We start from the raw sequence: 21,310 nt of genomic DNA, 5'->3' as shown, positions 1-21,310 counted from the left end.
CAATTAGTCCTACAGAGTTGAAATTTCCCACGTCGCTTCAGTTGAGACAATGCATTATTATAACAGGATCTGATGATACCATCAACCGTTGAGGAGTTCCCTCGCGAGACTCGATCCTAAGTGTACACTTAGGATTTAACTCAACGGTTTACAGCACGGACATGGGTTTTTGTGTCGCGCATTTAATGCAACAAGATCACTTTGAAGACGATAAAAGCTTGTAACAAAAATTCAATTTTGTATAACAAAATCATTTATTTAGAATATTGTTTTTTTTTTTTAATTTTTTTTTCCCAATAGGTAGTATAACAAGTACATAATGTACATAGTCAAAAAGTATATAAAATATTATAAGTAAATATGTAATAAAGATGAAACTAGCTTTTGCTTCGCCCGCGTGAATTTCATAGCAAAATCTCGCTAAGTCCCGCACAATGTTTCATCCCTTTTTTGATGTTGTTGAGGGTTAATTTTCAGAAAAATTTGAAACAAGTGTTCTTTAATTTGTTGTAAACAACTAAAATCTAAATTTAAGTCACAAACTTCAACGGTGTAGAATTTTCATATAAAAGTTTTTTACACTTTTCACCCCCTTCGGGGTAGAATTTTCAAAAATCCTCTCTTAATGCTCACCTACACTACCCAGGGAACCTACATGCCAAATTTCAGCTTCCTACGCCCAGTAGTTTCGCCTGTACGTTGTCTATCAGTCAGTCAGTCACTCAGTAACGGAAGAGTTTTATATATATTGATGATTTTTTCATGTTTACAGCTCGCAACGAAACCAACGAATTCACAGTTAATTTGTACCCCGCAAGGGAGCTGGTGAACAAGGCTTTCCTGGATCTGATCAGTTATCTCAACTGGACAAAGATTGGGCTCATTTATGAGGACTACGGATATGGTAGGTCAAACACTCTCCTCAAATCAAATCATTTGTTCAGAAATCCGGCCTACACGGGCACTTTTACACGTCACAATCTATATTGAATAATATTTACCAAAGCTACTCGTATAAACTACTAGCATTTCGGAACGAGAACTGCTGAGAAGAAATGCCGAAATGAACTTATTCAAACAGTGTTGGTCCCCATCATGCCAGAAGGGCTTACACAATTCTTTATATATTAGTATGACGACTATATTCAATGTTAAACCAATCTTGTCTGCTATCTGGAGATCCAGGGCTCGATACCCATCGCAAACATTAGAAACTAGATGTTCGGGGCGTAGTTAAGGTCCTAAGTTTTTTATTCAACTTAGGACACTTAATGATATAAGCATCCAACCAATAAGGTTGTGCACGGGACTGTAAATCACAGCCAGTTTTACTGATATCCCACCGTATTAACTCCACTAAATAATCAAGTGTGAAAGCTGTGAGGTAACAACAGCATTCCTATAGAGAGTCAACGTCAGTGAATATAAATACAGCAATTTTTTCAAAATTTTAAAAGTTTATTTATGAAGCGAGTTTTGACGACCTCCATGGCCTAATGGTCATCACGCCGGACTGCTGCACTGGAGGTCTCGGGTTAGCTCAGCATGGAAAATGAACTTTTCCTTCGACTTGGATGTTTATTTATATATATGTATTTCTTATAAAATATAGTATCGTTGAGTTAGTATCCCATAACACAAGTCTCGAACTTACTTTGGGGCTAGCTCAATCTGTGTAATTTAATGAAAAGTGGTCGAAAATTCTATTTTTTTGACCGCTGTCAGCTCGACTTCTCACGCAGTTTAATTATTATTATTATTAATTTTGAGATTTTAGTCTTAATTGTCTTTTAGATCATACTTAGGTATCTGAATAAAATATTTATTACTAGCTGCGCTCCGGGGCTTCGCTCTCGTGGGGATTTCGGGATAAAAAGCACCCTATGTGTTATTCCAGGTGTTTTTCCAACTGTGCCCATAGATAATGGACGAAGTGGTAACAAATAAACATTTTCGAATTTATATTGTAAAACCTCTGAGCATTGAGACATCACAACCTAAAATATATAACTGAAAACATGATCGTAGGTGAGAGGTTTAAAATATACTCGTCCAATTCCTCAGGAGAGTTGAACGTCATGAACATAGCGCGTGATGGTCGCAACATGTTTGCGGTTAGATGCTCTGGCGCACACGAGTACAGACACGCCTTGGCTTTGTTAAAGGCCCAAAGTATTGGCCACATCATTGTGGACACTGAGCCTAAAAAGTTTAGGCAGCTGGCGAGAGCGGTAAGTTTTTTTTTTTTGTTTTGGATTTGAAAGAAAGAAATTTATTTGAGTTTAATTGGATATGTGATTTTGTCTGTATTGAATGTTGATAATCTAGAGGAATCTATAGACATGAAAGTTATATTTGTTGAATTGGTTTTAATTTGATTGGATTTGAGATTTGGTGTTTATGTTGTGTGTTAAAAATATAGAAAAGAATATATGAATACGGAGATCGGCTAGATTTAGAAGTCCCAGAGTATCGGACATCATAAAATAGTATCAGACCCTAGAAAATTAGGCTGTTAGCGAAACCAGTTCTTTTTTAGCATTTCGTGGCCTAGAAGGCCTACCACGAAATATACAAATGCGTAGCACGTCAGTAAAGTCTACACATTGTCTCATTTTTTCATATCGTGTAAACAATAAAGAACATATATGACGAAATAAGTGTTTCCATAGGAAAACAATTAGTACAGTAAGGTATAGTAATCACATTCTACTCTATAAATCATGGAATTAGCAGGTACTTGAGAACAGGCTGCATTGAGAAGAGATCCAGATATGATTTGAATGGATTGGCCAATATTGCAAACATCATTTCAAAATTAAAATAAAATCATTTATTCAGTAATTAGGCCTTCACGGGCACTCTAAATTAAATGATGTTTACCAAAGCTACAAACTACTAGCATTTCGGAACGACAACTGCTGAGAAGAAATGCCGAAAGAAACTCATTCAAACAGTGTTGGTCCCTATCATGCCAGAAGGGCTTTGATTGTGATCAAGTGCTGATGAAAGGAAAATATATATATATATACATATATACACATATATATATACATATATACACGTATGTATAATTAACCAAACAAAAAAAAAACTTTTAGTAAAAAGATCGAGCTGACCAGTTCCCCCCCGGCAGCACCCGTTCACGACGTTCACGTTTAGTCTGGCAGCACTGATGGCGTAAAGTCACTGTCAGTTATTAAAACAACCTCTGAAGTAACTTGAAAAAAGTTGCTTCATATTGTTATTCAATATTGATAGGTTGCAATTACTATTACACGGTCCACATAAAATGCTGATTTTTCCCATATCGTGTAAAAAAAGAGAACGTGTGTACGCATTGACGATAGATCTACGTGTATATATATATATATATATATATAATATTATGTTTCATGGTGTTTCATAGTCACAAAATTAGCGGAATACTACAAATACGGATATGTGCTGTTTAAGCTACATTTGTTTGAAGGTATTTTGGGATTCTTCAAACTTTTGAAGAAGATTGGTTAGATTTGTTGAGTAGATACAGCGTGAAGAGGTAACAAACAAACAAACAAACTTACTTTCGCATTTATAATACCTTCCTATTAAGATTTTCTTTCTCTTTTCCAGATTCTACAGTTGCAAATGAATAACGAGGATTACCATTATATTTTCACTTCGTTTGTGAGTATTCTTAATTTTTGTTGTCACTCATCATAATACTTATTCGAGGACGTTCGCGGGTTAGTCACACATATAACATTAATCCCTGTAATATAGTTAATAACAAGCAATTATGTTTAGAAATGACACAGGACCGAGAAACTTTTCAACGTCTGGCGCGAACACCGCTGTCATCTCTGCTTGACATGACAGTGACTTTTAGTGTTGCCATACCTATACATAATTAATACTAATCAACAGGTGTTAAACGCGCACATATTTTTTTTCATTTCCCAGACGTTTCGGACCATGTAACAAAGGTCAGCTAGTGGCAGGTTTTTCGAGTAAAATGCCGTGTCCAGGATGGATGTTTATTGCGTGCGAAATCGGATGAAGAATTAAAGAGAAAGAGGGCGGCGTATATTGCTTATAAAGCATCGAATAAGCGACATCTAGTATTTATAGTCTGTATTTAGTAAGAAATGAATTTTTATTATTTCTAAAGTAAGCCATATTTGAAATAAAGCAAATACTATCTGTAAGACGATTATTGCCAGATGGCGCCTTTACAAATTCAACACCTAGTGACCACGGAACTTTGTAACACGGTCCGAAACGTCTGGGAAATAAAAAAGGTATATACATACCTTTAAATGCGCGTTTAATACCTGTTTAGTAGTATATAACTGTACAACGAAAAAGTTTAAAAGTAGTTACTCTAAGTAAAAGTAGTACTCTAGCGTTCACCTGTAAAAAGGAACGCTGCATTGAGTCGTAACCCATTTTCCTCTAACCTACTCACGGCAAGTCATAATAGTCATAATAGTCAGTTTGCGCGTGCGCGTCGTTCGGTACGTACGTGTAAGTGCCGCTCTGCGTGTCTGTGCATAATGGCATCGAATTTGTTGAAATGTTCTAATTGTAACATTGTAATTAACGAAGTGTTGGCGTTCATATCTAACAAATGTGATGTGATGGTCGAGGATAATTTAGTTCGGCTGTGTTCCACAAGTTTCTCTTCGGAGGACATTACGACTGCAAAAAATCTTCTTTTCAAGTCGGTGCCTAAAACCACTAGGCGCAATATCACCAGGAAGAGAGAAGGAAAAACTGAAAGGGAGCTGGAGGACATGATATCCTTTTTTAAAGTAACTGATCCTGACGAAATACCTACATTCGTCGCCCGTGATTTGCAGAAATTGCCGCCCGTTACTTTCGATCACATTGACGTGACGCGGCTGTTGAAAGATCTTGTTTGCATGAAGCAAAGTATAGAAGATATGAAAGAACAATATGTGCCCATGAGTGAGTTTCAACAATTGAAGGATGAGTTGGCTAACCTCAAACAGGCATCGATCGTCAATAATTTTCAGTGTGACAAGTATATCACTAAGAAACGAGGTGCGGCTAATTTAGTGGATAGTTATGACTGTGATAGCGGGCCGTATGGTTTTATAAACGTATCACACAATTCGAAGGAAACTAGCAAACATCCGTTAGATTCATCCTTGGTGAATAAAAACAGTACGCATCTACCGCAAGCGCGGAGTCTGCCATCCCGCTCGCCCGCAAAGGCGGACATATTATCTATCGCTCAAAGTCAAGGACGATTGGAAGCCACCGCCGCAGCAGATAATTTGCACAATATGAATTACGCGTCAATAACAGCTGACTGCACTGATAAACATCTGTTAGAAAGTGATAAGGGGCAGGTATGGATAACGGTCCAGAAGAAAAAACGAAAAAATCGTTTTATCGGAGAAAAGGGGACGTCAAGTACGGACGGAAAATTTAGGGCGGCGGACATGAAAATTCCGTTGTTTATTAACTATGTTCACAAGGACACGTCGGAGGAAGATATATGTACATATATACAAAGCAAAACTAGTATAACTGTGTCATTACAAAAAATAAATACCAAAGAACAACGAGAGTACAATTCATACAAAATCTTTATACCGAAAAATAAAATAACGGATTTTTTGAACAAAGACCTGTGGCCCGAGGGTATAAGTTTTCGACGTTTTATTGAATTTAAATATAGTAAAACAGACAGAGCCCCGGCTCGGAATAGCGAAGCACCGAATAACTAATTATGGATAAGCCCTTTACAATGATATCATTCAACTGCAAGGGAGTTAAACGGTCTACTGATTGTATTGGGAAGCTATGTGCGAATGCGGACATCATCGCGTTGCAGGAGACCTGGGTTATGCCGTATGACGTTGGTTGCCTGGGGCAAATTGATGACCGTTTTGCATTCTTCGGTAAATCAGCAGTGGATATTTCGAGTGGAGTTTTTAGGGGAAGGCCACACGGCGGCGTTGCCCTACTGTGGAGAAAAAGTATACTTGGTTCTGTGAGCGTTATTGAGTGTAAAAGTGTACGGCTGGTCGCGATAAAAGTGATGCAACAGGAGCGTTCTTTTCTTATATTCTCCGTATATATGCCTGTTGATTTACAGGAAAATCTTATTGAGTTTACCAGTGTGTTAAGTGAAGTGAACGCCATAATTGAGACAAATAATGTGGATTCCGTGTTCATATTAGGGGACTTCAACGCACACCCTGGTGAGTTGTTTAACCTTGAACTTTTACATTTTTGCTCTGAACAATCATGGACTTGCGTAGATCAGGAATTATTACCAAAAGACACTTATACGTTCGTGAGTGATGTGTACGGTAGCCTGAGCTGGTTGGATCACTGTTTGGTGACTGACGCTGCGTATTGTACTATTAGTAGTGTAGAAGTTTTGTATGGATCATACTGGTCTGATCACATGCCGTTACAAGTGGTTTGTAATTTGCAATTGTTAAAATCCAAAACGACAATAAATGTGAATAGAATTAATAAAGTAATTTGGGGTAAACGGGACAATGCCCAAATAAATGACTATAATGACTACTGTCACGCACGATTGTGTAAAATTGACTTTCCTTCCGAATTTAATAAATGCAGTGATAAAATATGTACTAATAATAATCATAAGTTAATCTTGAATAGCATATATAATAACGTAATAAAAATCTTGTCGGATGCGGCTGAATATTGTTATGTAAACAAAGGTAGGGCACGTAATAAAAAGAATTACATCACTGGTTGGAACGCTCATGTAAAGCTTGCTCATGGGGAGGCTCGTCTAGCATTTCAAGAATGGTGTCGCCAGGGTAAACCTAAAATGGGATATTTATATGAAAATATGAAAAAGAAACGTAAAATATTCAAAAAAAAGCTGAAATGGTGTCAAGACAATCAGTCACAAATTCAGATGGACAACATAGCTAAATTCCATAAATCAAAAGATTTTGCAAAATTTTGGAAAAGCACAAATAGTTTGAATCCTAAACCGAGCCTTCCCGCGAGTGTGGCGGGTGAGAGTGCGCCAGTGGATATTGCTAATTGTTTTAAGAATCATTTTAAAGTACATTCTTTGCTGGGTCCGTCATCGCCGGTGATCGAGTCTGGGAGGTCGTGTAATGACAATCAGCTGAGTGTCAGAATCTCAACTAAAGAGATATCTGATATTATTAATGGCATGACAAGAGGGAAGTCACCTGGCCATGATGGACTCAGCATAGAACATTTGCAGTACGCTGGACTACATCTGCCCAGAGTTCTATCAATGTTTTTTACATTATGTATAGGGCATTGTCACCTACCCGATGACTTAATTAGAACAGTAGTAGTCCCTGTTATTAAGAATAAGACGGGTGACGCATCTGACCTCACCAATTATAGGCCTATTTCTCTGGCCACCATCTTGGCTAAGGTGCTGGATGGTGTGATTGACCGGCACATGTCTGACCGTATAGAGATACATGATGCTCAGTTCGGATTCAGACCAAATCTCTCTACAGAAAGTGCCATACTTGCGGTCAAGCATACAGTTCAGTATTACACGCAAAGAAAAACACCTGTCGTGGCTTGTTTTTTGGATCTCTCCCAGGCTTTCGATCTGGTGTCCTATGATCTTTTGTGGACGAAGCTGAAAAACGATACACGTGTGGCTAGCGAAGTAGTGTCGATACTCCAATATTGGTATGGTAGACAACGGAACCGAGTGAGGTGGGCAGGGGTCCTTTCTGACGAGTACGACTTGGAATGCGGGGTGAGGCAGGGGGGGTTGACATCTCCTCGGCTGTTTAATCTCTACATGAACGGTTTGATTGAGGAACTCAGTAGGACTGGGATCGGCTGTCATGTTGACGGAGTATGTGTCAATAATGTCAGTTATGCGGACGACATGGTCCTGCTGAGTCCCTCAATCAAAGCAATGAGAAAATTGTTGAGAATCTGTGAATCCTATGCAGAGGCCCATGGGCTCAAATACAATGTGAGGAAAAGCAATGTTCTTGTCTTTCAAGCGGGAAATAAAAAATACTCGGACCTGCCGGAGGTCACTTTAGATGGAGCAACGCTTTCCAGGGTAAACAAATTTAAATATTTGGGCCATTGGGTCTCTGAGGATCTAAGCGATAACTTAGATTTAGAGAGGGAACGCAGGGCGTTGTCTGTACGGTGCAATATGCTGGCTCGCAGATTTGCAAAATGTTCAAGGGAAAGTAAGATTACCCTATTCAAAGCGTACTGCCAATCTTATTACACGTGTAGTCTGTGGGTCAGCTATACGCAGCGGGCATACAACGCCCTGAGAGTTCAGTACAATAACTCGTTCCGAGCGCTGATGGGGCTGTCGCGGCGCTGCAGCGCGTCGGGCATGTTTGCGGAGGCGCACATAGACGGCTTTCATGCGATAATTCGTAAGAGGTGTGCCTCCATGCTTAGGCGGCTACGTGACAGCTCCAACTGCATATTAAAAATGATTGTGGACAAGTGGAATAGTCCATTGCTCATTCACTGGAACAGGTTGCATTGTGGGTAGTTGGACTGTTCCATTTGTTCACCTAATCTATTTTTTCCTAACTTTTTTTAACTTAACTTTTAATATTTTTTTTGTAGCTAAGTTCCGCACTAACCTTAGTATAAGTAAATTGTTACTAACAAAATGGACACATGTCTGAAATAAATGATTATTTATTTTATTTTATTTATAATCTAACTCCGCATGAAGCTGTACGTCACTACCAAACCTTGACGTCCCACCGTGCTAACCTAATCTTCAATCGATCGACACTAAACATATATATTTTAAACTCCGATATGACAACTGGCAATATTTCTTACTAGTTTTCGCCCGCGGTTTCGCCCGCGTTTGTTATGAGCTCCCGCTCATAAATTATTATTGTTGGGTTCTAAGCAACGTAACGCGATGAAACAGATTTTAAGTTAAACTATCTGCTATACAACTGTGTCTGTGAAAACTGTATTAAGTCCATCCAGTAATATTTGCGTGATGCGCTAACAGACAAAAATTAAAAAATAATATACATATTGGCTTCTATTAGTCCCATAATTAATTTTCCGTAATATCTTTCGTAATATCAGACAGTGCAGACATTGTCCACTTACAGTTTTATTATATGTATAGATATGTATAGATTTAAAACTGAAAATTGTCACATCGGAGTGATCACTTCTTTATTTAGGACATGGAACTATTCGATCTCGAAGATTTTTATTACAATCGCGTGAACATGAGCGGTTGGCGGCTCGTGGACCGCGGTTCAGACAAGGTCAAAGACGCACTGCAGGTCATGGAGAAGTTCCATCCGATCGGGGCCAGCATACTCAGCGGGGGGCATATTAAGGTGAGCTTTGGTTGTTGTGGATAAAGAGAGATAGAGAGAAGAAAGACAGAGAGAACAAGAATTTAAAAAAATATATTATAAAATTTTGAAAACTAGCTCTCGCCTGCGGCAGCGGTCATATTTCTGGGATGACCACCACTGGTTCTTACCATTATCTATATATACAATTACAGACAGAACCAGCGTTATTATACGATGGTGTGCAGATATTGGCGCTGGCGCTATCGTCCACAGATGATTACAGTCCATCCAACGTTTCGTGTGACGTCGAGACCCCATGGGTCCATGGGAAGACGTTAATGGACAACATTAATAAGGTACGTATAAACATATATATAGTTTGTTCATTATCGTACTGATATTGGGAGCAGTTATATTGTTGTTCTTGTTATATTAATAGTTGTTCGCCGCGTGCCGCGAACTTAGACCTTGCGAACACATTAAATTTTGACAAAATTGTTAATATTTCATAAACGGCTTAACCATTGTTTGTTGCCCCACGCACTTAAAAATTGTATTGACAGATACTTACTATATACCTTTTAAATTTTATCAAAATCTGACCAACGTTCGAAAGTCACGAACATACATACATACAAAAAATGTATTTACGCCTCAAGATAATTTGTAGACCTCGCTCGCTTGTAAAAATATATTTAAGAAACAATAATGGTAAGCCCTTCAAAACCGGAAACGGAAACCGAAACCGAAACCGAAGCCGAAGCCGAAGCCGAAGCCGAAGCCGAAGCCGAAGCCGAAGCCGAAGCCGAAGCCGAAGCCGAAGCCGAAGCCGAAGCCGAAGCCGAAGCCGAAGCCGAAGCCAAAGCCGAAGCCGAAGCCGAAGCCGAAACCGAAACCGAAACCGACGATTTGTTTAATATTCTTTTAAATCTATGCGAATGTTGCAGATCCAAGCGCATGGGTTAACTGGCCCTATTGAGTTTGAAAACGGACAACGGACGAACTTCTCCCTTCAGCTGATGAGGCTGTCCGGGGGCGAGAGGGGGGGTGTGGTCATGTCCGGCCACTGGGTCCCAGGCGGGGGGCTGGGGGTCACTGACCCCGCCGCTTACAGGAGGGACCCGCCCCCCAATGTCACACTAACTGTTGTCACTGTTGAGGTGAGTGTCTTATTAAATCTCGACGCATAAAGACGACCTCGGTGGCGCAGTGGTAAAGTGCTTGCCTTTGAACCGACAGGTCCCGGGTTCGATCCCCGGTCGGGTCATGATGGAAAATGATCTTTTTCTGATTGGCCCGGGTCTTGGATGTTTATCTATATATGTATTTGTTATAAAATATAGTATCGTTGAGTTAGTATCCCATAACACAAGTCTCGAACTTACTTTGGGGCCAGCTCAATCTGTGTGATTTGTCCTAATATATTTATTTATTAATTCTTCATTTGTTTTATTATCTGTCCAATTAATTCTCTCCAAGCGCCTCCAGCGCCACATTTCAAAAGCTTGTAAACGCATTTGATCCTTCTTTAGCAAAGTCCACGCCTCACAGCCATACAACGCAATACTCCAAACATATGTTTTAATGAGACGTTTTTTCAAGGCTATTTTAATTTTTGAAAAAACATTTTAGGAAAAACCATATGTGATGGTTAAAGAGGGTTGGAATCTTCAAGGGAACGCACGATTCGAAGGGTTCTGTATAGATTTACTAGCTCGAGTGGCTGCGAGAGCTGGTTTCCATTACAGGCTGCGGTTGGTCCCCGACAATATGTACGGCGCCAGGGACCCTGACAGCGGACAGTGGAATGGGATTGTCAGGGAACTGATGGATAGGGTATGTGAATCTTATTTTATTTTTATTTTTCACATTGGCAACAATATAAATGTTAATTCTTTTTCTTTTTTACTGTTTAATGTGTTCATGTGTAGCTCTTGTACCTAATGGAGCTATAAAAATTTATTATAGTCCACTATGAAAACTATGAAAGCGAGTTACGTGTACACAGGGTGTAACACTACCTCCGACATTGCCAAAACCCACGTAATCTCCCCATCAATATGAACAGTTTTCCCCCAAGAAACGATATGCCTGGGAAATCTGTACTTTTCTAGTTTATGAGGTTCAAAGTTGAATTGAAAATTTTAATTTTTTTTTTTGCACATATGTATAATTTATCATGTAACCGTCATTTCGTCCAAAGAAACCTCATTAAAATTTTTAAAGAATTCCCTAACAAAACTAACGTAATAGTTTAAAACATTCAATGAACAGTGCCCATCGCGTCGCCCCAAACTCACGGCTCACTCACAGCTGATTCGCGCGCGCGCGAGCGTTCATTGACACGATATGCCGCGCGATGTTCGCCGTACACTGATTGTTTATTAGTTGTTCGCCGCGAACACAATTTTTTTTTTTACAAAATTAAGAATTTTTCAAAAACGACTTCGGCGATTTTGATGCGTGGGACATCAAAACTTAAAAATATCATTGGCAGATAGTACATACCTTTTAAATTTCATCAAAATCAGACCAACAATGGTTCGAAAGTTATCGCGTTACAAACATAAAATATATTTTTGCCCCAAGTAAAATGTTAGACAACTATTATTATAAAGAGGTAAGGATTTGTGAGTTTGTATGTTTGAGGCGTGTAATATCCGAAACTACCGAGCCGATTTCAAAAATTATTTCACCATTAGAAAGGTACATTATTCAAGAGGCTATATTTTATCTCAAAATTCCTATGGGAGCGAAGCCCCGGGAAACATCTAGTCATTCATAAAATGGACACGTACAGAATAATTATTTTAAAGTCAGTAAAACTAATTCTTGTCTTCGTTAAAATTTGAAAAACTGTAGTGAAAGCGCGTGCGCAGCGTTCGAAACTCACTGAGAAACACCCATTAGTGGGGTTGGATTTTTTTTAACCCGCGACGCAAAACGAGTGTTGTTATAAGTTTCACCTGTCTGTCTGTCTGCGTCTCTGCGTACATGGCTCCGTAGCTCATCAACCGGTGAAGCGATTTGGTTATTTATTTTTTTAAATTAGATCGCAAATTTTCTCTTGGTTCTTAGATATGTTTGGTTCGGCCGTACAAAAGATCCTTCCGAACTTATGAAAGCGAAAAATGTTGAACTCTTTGGTTTTTTTGAAATTAGTCTAACAAATAATCTTTTTTATTTCAGAAAGCCGATATAGCAGTGGCCTCTATGACTATAAATTATGCGAGAGAAGCAGTGATTGATTTTACAAAGCCTTTTATGAATCTTGGTATAGGGATATTGTTCAAAGTAAGTTATATATATTCAGGGTTACTGGCATCAAACGCAAATCGTCCTAAAGACTACTCGGGTACAACGAAACAAGCAACTTTTATTCTACGACTTTTCGTGATTCGTAGTTTCTTTTTTCATATAAAAAAATCCAATCTAATTTGCGATTCTACACATGTTCACTGTATGAAATAGCTGAGCGACACGAGACAGTACAGTAGCGTTATGTAGCGGAATCGAACGTAGAGTTAACGTTTTATAGAAACGACATTAAAACAAAAAAAGGAAAAATTTTGTATTTATTACGTTCAGACAAAAGTCGTGGAACAAAAGATGTTAGTCTCTATGTACCTTATGCGCCTTTGGAAGGTTATGCGTTAGACACCAGTAACCCTGTATATCTATTGTAGTTATCCTTGTCCACAATGTCGTCTGCCGCTTCTGTCTGTTCGTGGTAAGCTCAGAAACGACTGTACGGATTACCATGCGGTTTTCACCAATAGATAGTGTTTTTCCCGAGGAAGGTTTATGTGTAATAATTCATTATGTTTTTACACGAGCGAAGCCGGGACGGGCCGCTTGTAACTTATAAATTCTTATAAATTTGTTAGATATTTATCTAACGAAGACTCCCTAGGCACACGGTCCCCATCACACTGCTGTCTGCATTCACGCGCTGAATCGCAATGGAAAATCGCGGTGCGAGAAAGCTGCCCGCGCGAGTTTCACCTGTTGCCTCCCTCAGTTGTTTGCTGAGCTCTCTGTACAACCCCCGTCCGCCTCTGCCCCAATAACCTAAAGTCTCGACGTGTTTTGTAACCATTATCATATCGAGTGTGTCATTGCTAACACTGGTGTCAAATTATATTCAAGTCGCCTTAACAACATGACTTTTGCGACTACTTACCGCCGTCTAGCGGCAGGTAGTCGCGTACACACTAGTGAACTAAACCGTCCACCAGTGTGCAGGTTTCCTCGCGATGTTCTCCTTCACCGGAAGCAAGTGGTGGTCGATGAAAACTACTATACACGAGTCAGATTGGTGTACAAACTCGTGTGGCACGAGTACTGAGTACTTTCGATCCACAGGCGGGGGAGTCTTAACCATACTGTAATTATCAATATTATATTCTTCTCCATTTAACTTTCCAGGTACCGACGTCTCAGCCCACACGTCTGTTTAGCTTTTTGAACCCATTAGCTATAGAAATATGGCTGTATGTGTTGGCTGCTTACATACTGGTTTCGTTTACTTTGTTCGTCATGGCGCGATTCTCGCCTTACGAATGGTAAGTAACATATAAACACTGTATGTATAATTTTAGCTCGTGAATTTATTTTCATTATCGTACTTCCTACTAATATTATAAATGCGAAAGTTTGTGAGGATATATGTGTGTGTATGTTTGTTACTCTTTCACGCAAAATCTACAGGACGGATTGTTATGAAATTTGGTACATGAGTACAATATAATCTGGAATAACACATAGGGTACATTTTATCCCGAAATTCTCACGGGAAGGAAGAACAGTTAATACCACCATAGAGACCATATTTCACCATCGCATTATGAACCAGGAAGTCAGCAAATAGCAGGGCAATATTAATTTGTTCTAAAGCTTTTTATGTACAATGTTGGCATAATCCCAACTAATATTATAAATGCGAAAGTTTGTTTGTTTGTCACCTCTTCACGCTCTATCTGCTCAACCAATCTTCTTGAAATTTTTCCATACATGTAGTTTGAAATACGGAGAAGGACAAGACACGCGGAAAAATAACCGCTCCCGTGGGAAATCACGCGGGCGAAGCCGCGGGAAAGACGAGTGATGGCATAAAAATCAATCGACAAAGCCTCAACAGAGCCCTGACCTTATATACTGAATCCACACAGCATTGTGCTCATGTCGAGATAAATGTATTTTATCTTTAAATTCTAGGTCTTCCAGCACCCGCGTCTGCGGCCACGAGACAAAATTGTTGACCAATCAGTTCAGTGTCTGTAATTCCTTTTGGTTTATCACCGGGACTTTCCTGAGACAGGGATCTGGACTCAACCCGAAGGTAAGTCGCTAACCCAATGATTGGCACAGGTTGCTTAATTACAGGTTGACTTTTCTGAGGCAAGGCTCTGGACTCAACTAAGGTAAGTCGTTGACTTAGTTTTCTTAATAATGATGGACATTTCTGAGGCAGAACTCGGGACTCAACTAAGGTAATTCGTTGGCACAGGTTTAATTATGATTGACTTAAAGATGGACGTAAAGAGATGAATTGATTCGGCCGAACTGGCATGGTTTCGATAGCTCAGTGGTTAAGTGCACTGTCCCGGATAGACAGGGGCGCGGGTTCAATTCCCGCTCGATCCCAGAATTGTTTCATCTTATTATTATTGTCAAAAATATGATGGACCATCCTGAGGCAGGACTTTGGACTCAACTAATCTTATTTGAGTCCAAACGTATTACAGTTGAGTCCAATTAGTAGAGCTCTAAATGGTCTGGACTCAACCCGAATCAAGATGAATTTTTTCATGCAATCTGTCATCTATGATGAAAAATTACAATTATCATCAGTCATAACTGTATGTGTGATCATGCTCGACCGCCACAAAGGGAAGATTTTCCCGTTCATAGGTGGAGCTTCTGGAGAATCGTACGAACCAGACGGTTTCAAATCGGAGCTTGTATATATGCTTCCAATCGTAAACGCACTGTTTGCGCGGTCCAGGCTTGTTAGTTACTGTCGTGAGTTGACCGTAGCGCCATCTATCCGTAGAGTCGTGAATTATCTATGTGCGTTGGCAACGTCGCCACATACGAATTTCTCAACAATCATTAGTCGTTTCTCGACATTCTTTGGTCCTCGTAGTGTTTCGACTTGACATTACAACTTTTTTAAATTTTAACGAAGACAAGAATTAGTTTTACTATAGGTAGGTATCTAACTTTGAAATAATTAATCTATTGCATGGAATTAGTAGGTACTGTTGTACGAAGTACTTATTAAATCCATGGGTAACGTCAATTTAATGAATGATAGATTTTCGAAGCGGTGGTGGTGTAATGGTTAAGACGCTCTGTGGATCGAAAGGTCCCAGGTTCGAATCCTACTCGTGCCACACGAGTTTGTATACCAATCTGACTCATGTATAGTAGTTTTCATCGACCACCACTTGCTTCCGGTGAAGGAGAACATCGCGAGGAAACCTGCACACTGGTTGATGTGACTTGTGTGTGAAATGGAGAAGGCAATGGCAAACCACTCCATTGAGAAGAAAGTGCCAAGAAAGTTGTTGCGTGTGTTTCATTCAATGTAATACCCACGACACTCAGCCATGTGGCGATACGACTATGAAGAAGAATGACAGTGCGGACGCAGCGGTCGAAATGCTCAGAGACCCAAGTATTACCTATTTCCAGGCAACCTCCACCCGAATCGTTGGCGGTATATGGTGGTTCTTCACCCTAATTATCCTGTCGTCATACACTGCGAACCTGGCGGCGTTTCTGACTGTGGAGAGGACGGTGTTGCCGATACAAAGCGCGGCGGACCTCGCGGCGCAGACCAACATACAGTACGGAACACTCAATGGAGGCTCCACTATGACCTTCTTCAGGGTATTTCCTTTTTCTTTGATTAAAAATAATAAAAAGTCACTTTGACGACCTCGGTGTCGCGGTGGTAAAGTGCTTGCCACTGAACCGAGAGGTCCCGGGTTCGATCCTCGGTCGGGTCATGATGGAAAATGATATTTTTCTGATTGGCCCGGGTCTTGGATGTTTATCTATATATGTATTTATTATAGAATATAGTATCGTTGAGTTAGTATCCCATAACACAAGTCTCGAACTTACTTTGGGGCTAGCTCAATCTGTGTGATTTGTCCTTAATTATATATTTTTTAACTTTATTGCCAAACTTTGTATTACATTTACCATCCATACTAATATTATTAATGCGAAAGTCTGTCTATCTGCCTGTCTGTCTGTCTGTCTGTTCCGCTTTTACAGCTAAACCGCTGTACCGATTTTGATGAAATTTGGTATACATATACTTAAAGGCTCCCGTTGAAACATAGTTTTTATTTCAAAAATCGACACCCAGATTGATTATTCTCACGCGGGCAAAAGTTACTGTTATAATATTAATTTTGGTTTAAGAGATACATGATAAATTGTAGTATGATAAATACTATGAAAACAGGCATGTGTTCCGATTGATTGATGGTTGGTGGGCCATTAAAAAAAAATTGTATTCCAGGATTCCAACATAGATATTTACCAGAAGATGTGGCAGCATATGTCCACAGCGTCCCCGCCGTCGCTGGTCCCCTCGTACGAGGAAGGGGTCCGAAGGGTTCTGAATGGGAACTACGCGTTTCTGATGGAGTCCACTATGCTGGACCACAGGGTCCAGAGGGACTGTAATCTGACTCAGATCGGAGGCTTGCTGGACTCCAAGGTAATTATTATCGATTCGAGTCGAGTCGAGACGAACGAACGGACGGACGAACGAACGAACGAAAGTTTTATTGTTAAGTAATTTTAAGAATAAATTATATAAATAAAATAAAAAATCTCACTCTCGTCATTTTATTTGTTTATTTCTTAAGTAAGTTTATGAATAAATTAATAAATTTTGACTTCAAAATCAAAATCAAAATCAAATCATTTATTCAGAAATTAGGCCTTCACAGGCACTTTTTCACGTCATATTCTAAATTAAATGATGTTTACCAAAGCTACAAACTACTAGCATTTCGGAACGACCACTGCTGTGAAGAAATGCCGAAAGAATCTCATTCAAACAGTGTTGGTCCCTATCATGCCAGAAGGGCTTACCATTTTTTAAATATAAATTTATGTATAATTTTTTATCAGTAATATAACAATGTAAGCACACAATGAAGTACATGGTCAAAAGGTATACTGAAACATATTATCATTGTGATCGAGTGTTGATGAAAGGAAAATATATATACTACTTATAAGAATAATAATACATTGAGACTTGATAAGTTTTTGAACGGAAACTACACAATTTTTTGCATAATTTTAGCTCAATATATGATAGGAAGCGGAATGACAATTCCGTATCATCAAGGAGACACCACAGCATGATCTCTCGCACACTGTCCAAAACCAACACAGCTCACCACTTCCTCAGCAACCGGGCGGTCCGCAATTGGAATAGATTGCCAGAGGAAGTTGTTTATAACCTCTTTTAAAAATACACTTGATAAGTGGATAGAAGTGAACAATGTGTCTTCACATCGATATATATATATATATATATATAACTTTTATATATTATTAGAAAAAAAAAACTTTGTAAGAAACAATAATGGTAAGCCGATCTGGCATGATAGGGACCAACACTGTTCAAATGAGTTTCATTCGGCATTTCCTCTCAGCAGTGGTCGTTCCGAAATGCCAGTAGTTTGTAGCTTGTGAGAAATAACTATAAATATTGACGAGAAAAAGTGCCTGTGAAGGTCTAATTTCTGAATAAATGATTTGAATTTGAATTTCTCTGTTGTATAAAATCTGAATCAATATAAAGTTATTAATTGATATCAGTGATGTCACATATCAGCTGCTGAAGCTGTCTGTCTATTACTCAATAAATAAATAAATAAATGGAATAAAAATCACTCACTCATCATTGTTTAGGTTTGAATATTAAGTAAGTTTGTGAATAAAATAAATAAATACAAATAAAATACAAAATTATCACTCTAAACCTGTAGTGGACTGTATAATAAAAAGGTGCGGGAAGATGGTAGAAGCTAGCTGACGGTTACCATGCTTTTGGATGTGTTAGATGTTCGCGTCGTGTGTCTCGCCATCATTCTTTGAATGACATTATTCGTAGGGTTTTGATATCGGCAAATATTCCTTGTCAGTTGGAACCTCCTGGCCTCTCGCGTACAGACGGAAAGCGACCTGACGCCATCACTTTAATACCGTGGCAGAGAGGGCGTTGCCAATTATGGGACGCAACATGTGTAAGCACATATGCGGCGTTCCACCTCACTAATAGTAAGCGTTTGCCTGGGGCCGCTGCAAGGGTGGCAGCTGAACTTAAAATGGCCAAGTATTCTGTTTTATCCAACCAGTACGAGTTTGTTACATTTGCCGTGGAAACGGCTGGCGCATGGTGTTCGGAGGCGAAGCGCTTTGTTGGTGTGATAGGACGGCGTTTAAGGTGTCGTGGATATGACTACCGCTCCGGATGGTACTTGGTTCAAAGGCTATCAATTGATATCCAACGAGGAAACGCAGCTAGCGTTATGGGTACTTTTTGAACCGGATACAATTCGGGGTGGCATTTTTGATTGACTTTGCAATTATTTATGTTTTATTATTTGTATTTTTAATAAATGAATCTCATGTGACTTATAAAAAGGTCTTCTTCGATTTTTTTAACACAAGATTATAAATCTTATATTTCTATTGAACAAATTGAACTTAACGTAAAAGAACTCGACTGCACTTGACTGAACTTGAAATATCGCTATCTTTATTCACATTCTCGTATTCACGTTAGTATACTAGTGAGCGAATCGGTATTCCGACGCTCTGATTGGTCGGTCGCTCGTGAGTGCTAAATTGTCGTCGTCGGCGCGCTTGTGTCTCGCTCGTTGTCCATTACAAAACCTTTTTTTTAAATGAGTTTATGAATAATTTATAAATACATATAATAAAATATTCCCAGGGCTATGGTATAGCGACGTGGAAGGGTAGTCCTTGGCGTGACAAGATCTCCCTCGCGATACTAGAACTGCAAGAGAAGGGGGTCATACAAATATTGTATGACAAGTGGTGGAAGAACACGGGTGACGTTTGCAACAGAGACGGCAAGGACAGCAAGGCCAACCCACTCGGAGTTCAGAATATTGGTGAGTGTGTGTGTGAATACTTCTCCCTTCAGCTGATGAGGAGCGAGAGGGGGGGTGTGGTCATGTCCGGCCACTGGGTCCCGGGCGGGGGGCTGGGGGTCACTGACCCCGCCGCTTACAGGAGGGACCCGCCCCCCAATGTCACACTAACTGTTGTCACTGTTGAGGTGAGTGTTTTATTAAATCTCGACGCATAAAGACGACCTCGGTGGCGCAGTGGTAAAGTGCTTGCCTCTGAACCGAGAGGTCCCGGGTTCGATCCCCGGTCGGGTCATGATGGAAAATGACCTTTTTCTGATTGGCCCGTTTCTTGGATGTTTATCTATATATGTATATGTTATAGAATATAGTATCGTTGAGTTAGTATCCCATAACACAAGTCTCGAACTTACTTTGGGGCCAGCTCAATCTGTGTGATTTGTCCTTATATATTTATTGATTTATATATTTCATGAAAATTAAAATTTAATGAAAACAAATACTAATTTGCGACTGATCATGCAATAAAATTAATTTACTTAAGTGGTATTAGATTAGATTGACAGTCCTAAGCCTGTAAAGTACGAAGGGAGATCACTCAATTTACTGTGTTACTAATATTTAAACAATTTACTTAATATGTAACAGTGCGACTATGAAGAATTAGACAATAAAGTGAATGGTCAAAAAGTATACGGAAACATGTATGATTGTGATCGAGTGTAGAAATATTTCTAGGTGGAGTTTTCGTGACCCTGCTCTGTGGTCTGGCGCTGGCCATCATGGTGGCCATTTTGGAATTCTGCTGGAACAGCAAAAAAACCGCCGCTCAGGGACGCCAGTCGTTGTGCAGTGAGATGGGGCAGGTTTGTATGTCGATTGAATGCATCATTCGCGGTTGAGGGGTTAATGTGTATTTCGACGACCTCAGTGGCGCAGTGGTAAAGTGCTTGCCTCTGAACCGTGAGGTCCCGGGTTCGAGCCCCGGTCGGGTCATGATGGAAAATGATCTTTTTCTGATTGGCCCGGGTCTTGGATCTCGTATAATGTATTTGTTATAAAATATAGTATCGTTGAGTTAGTATCCCATAACACAAGTCTCGAACTTACTTTGGGGCTAGCTCAATCTGTGTGATTTGTCCTAATATATTTATTTATTTACATTTCACTTCTCACCATCGAATCAATTCGAAGTGAGACGCAGCGAACCAATCACATTGCGGCATTGTGACTCAACGGCAACCAAACTGCGATGTGATTGGTTCGCTGCGTCTCACTTCGAATCGATTCGATGGTGAGAACTGAAATGACCCGCACTTCGTCTACTGAAGCTGTGAAGGAATGAAGAAACTTTTGAAGATTGAGTTCGTGAATGTTAATGTAAAAGGAACATATCTGAAGGTCTAGTACACGTTACTAACATCCTCATGCTATCTCTTTTTCCCGTATCGTGGACGTAACGTGTTAAAAAGAGAGAGTATTTGGACGCAGTGACGTGCTATGTGTTCTATGTTAGATGGTAGCCCTATACACGATTCGAACCCATGGTTCCTGAGTCATTAAAATATAAATCTATATTGTTATTATAAAGATGTAAGCGTTTGTGAGTTTTGTATGTATGTGGCGGGTAATCTCCGAAACTACTGAACCGATTTCAAAAATTCTTTTACCATTAGAAAGGTGCATTATCGAAGATTGCTATAGGCTATATTTTATCTCAAAGTTCCCACGGGAGCGTAGCCACGGGCAACATCTAGTAAGTAATATAATTAAATGGTTTGTGTTATTTGTGAGAGTGTAATAAAAATCATATATATTTCAGTCTGATATGTC

The 21,310-nt window shown here is 39.6% G+C and overlaps 1 protein-coding gene across 1 annotated transcript in view; it reads left to right on the top strand.

The window, feature by feature from the left end:
- Positions 1-21,310, top strand: part of LOC128682488 (uncharacterized protein) — a 45,464-nt gene that overhangs the window by 13,565 nt on the left and 10,589 nt on the right. Inside the window, exons 5-18 of the mRNA XM_053767191.2 lie at positions 773-904; positions 2,065-2,231; positions 3,616-3,669; positions 9,195-9,356; positions 9,530-9,673; positions 10,265-10,477; positions 10,950-11,153; positions 12,507-12,611; positions 13,746-13,882; positions 14,535-14,658; positions 16,017-16,214; positions 16,858-17,058; positions 19,315-19,498; positions 20,216-20,343. Of these exons, the coding sequence (XP_053623166.1) occupies positions 773-904; positions 2,065-2,231; positions 3,616-3,669; positions 9,195-9,356; positions 9,530-9,673; positions 10,265-10,477; positions 10,950-11,153; positions 12,507-12,611; positions 13,746-13,882; positions 14,535-14,658; positions 16,017-16,214; positions 16,858-17,058; positions 19,315-19,498; positions 20,216-20,343 (2,153 nt within the window). The remainder of the gene's footprint in view (positions 1-772; positions 905-2,064; positions 2,232-3,615; positions 3,670-9,194; positions 9,357-9,529; positions 9,674-10,264; positions 10,478-10,949; positions 11,154-12,506; positions 12,612-13,745; positions 13,883-14,534; positions 14,659-16,016; positions 16,215-16,857; positions 17,059-19,314; positions 19,499-20,215; positions 20,344-21,310) is intronic.

The sequence above is a fragment of the Plodia interpunctella genome, chromosome 30 (genome assembly GCF_027563975.2).
Source record: "Plodia interpunctella isolate USDA-ARS_2022_Savannah chromosome 30, ilPloInte3.2, whole genome shotgun sequence".
Classification (NCBI taxonomy): domain Eukaryota; kingdom Metazoa; phylum Arthropoda; class Insecta; order Lepidoptera; family Pyralidae; genus Plodia; species Plodia interpunctella.
Note: the sequence above shows the minus strand (reverse complement) of the source record. Positions and strands in the feature narration are given on the sequence as shown.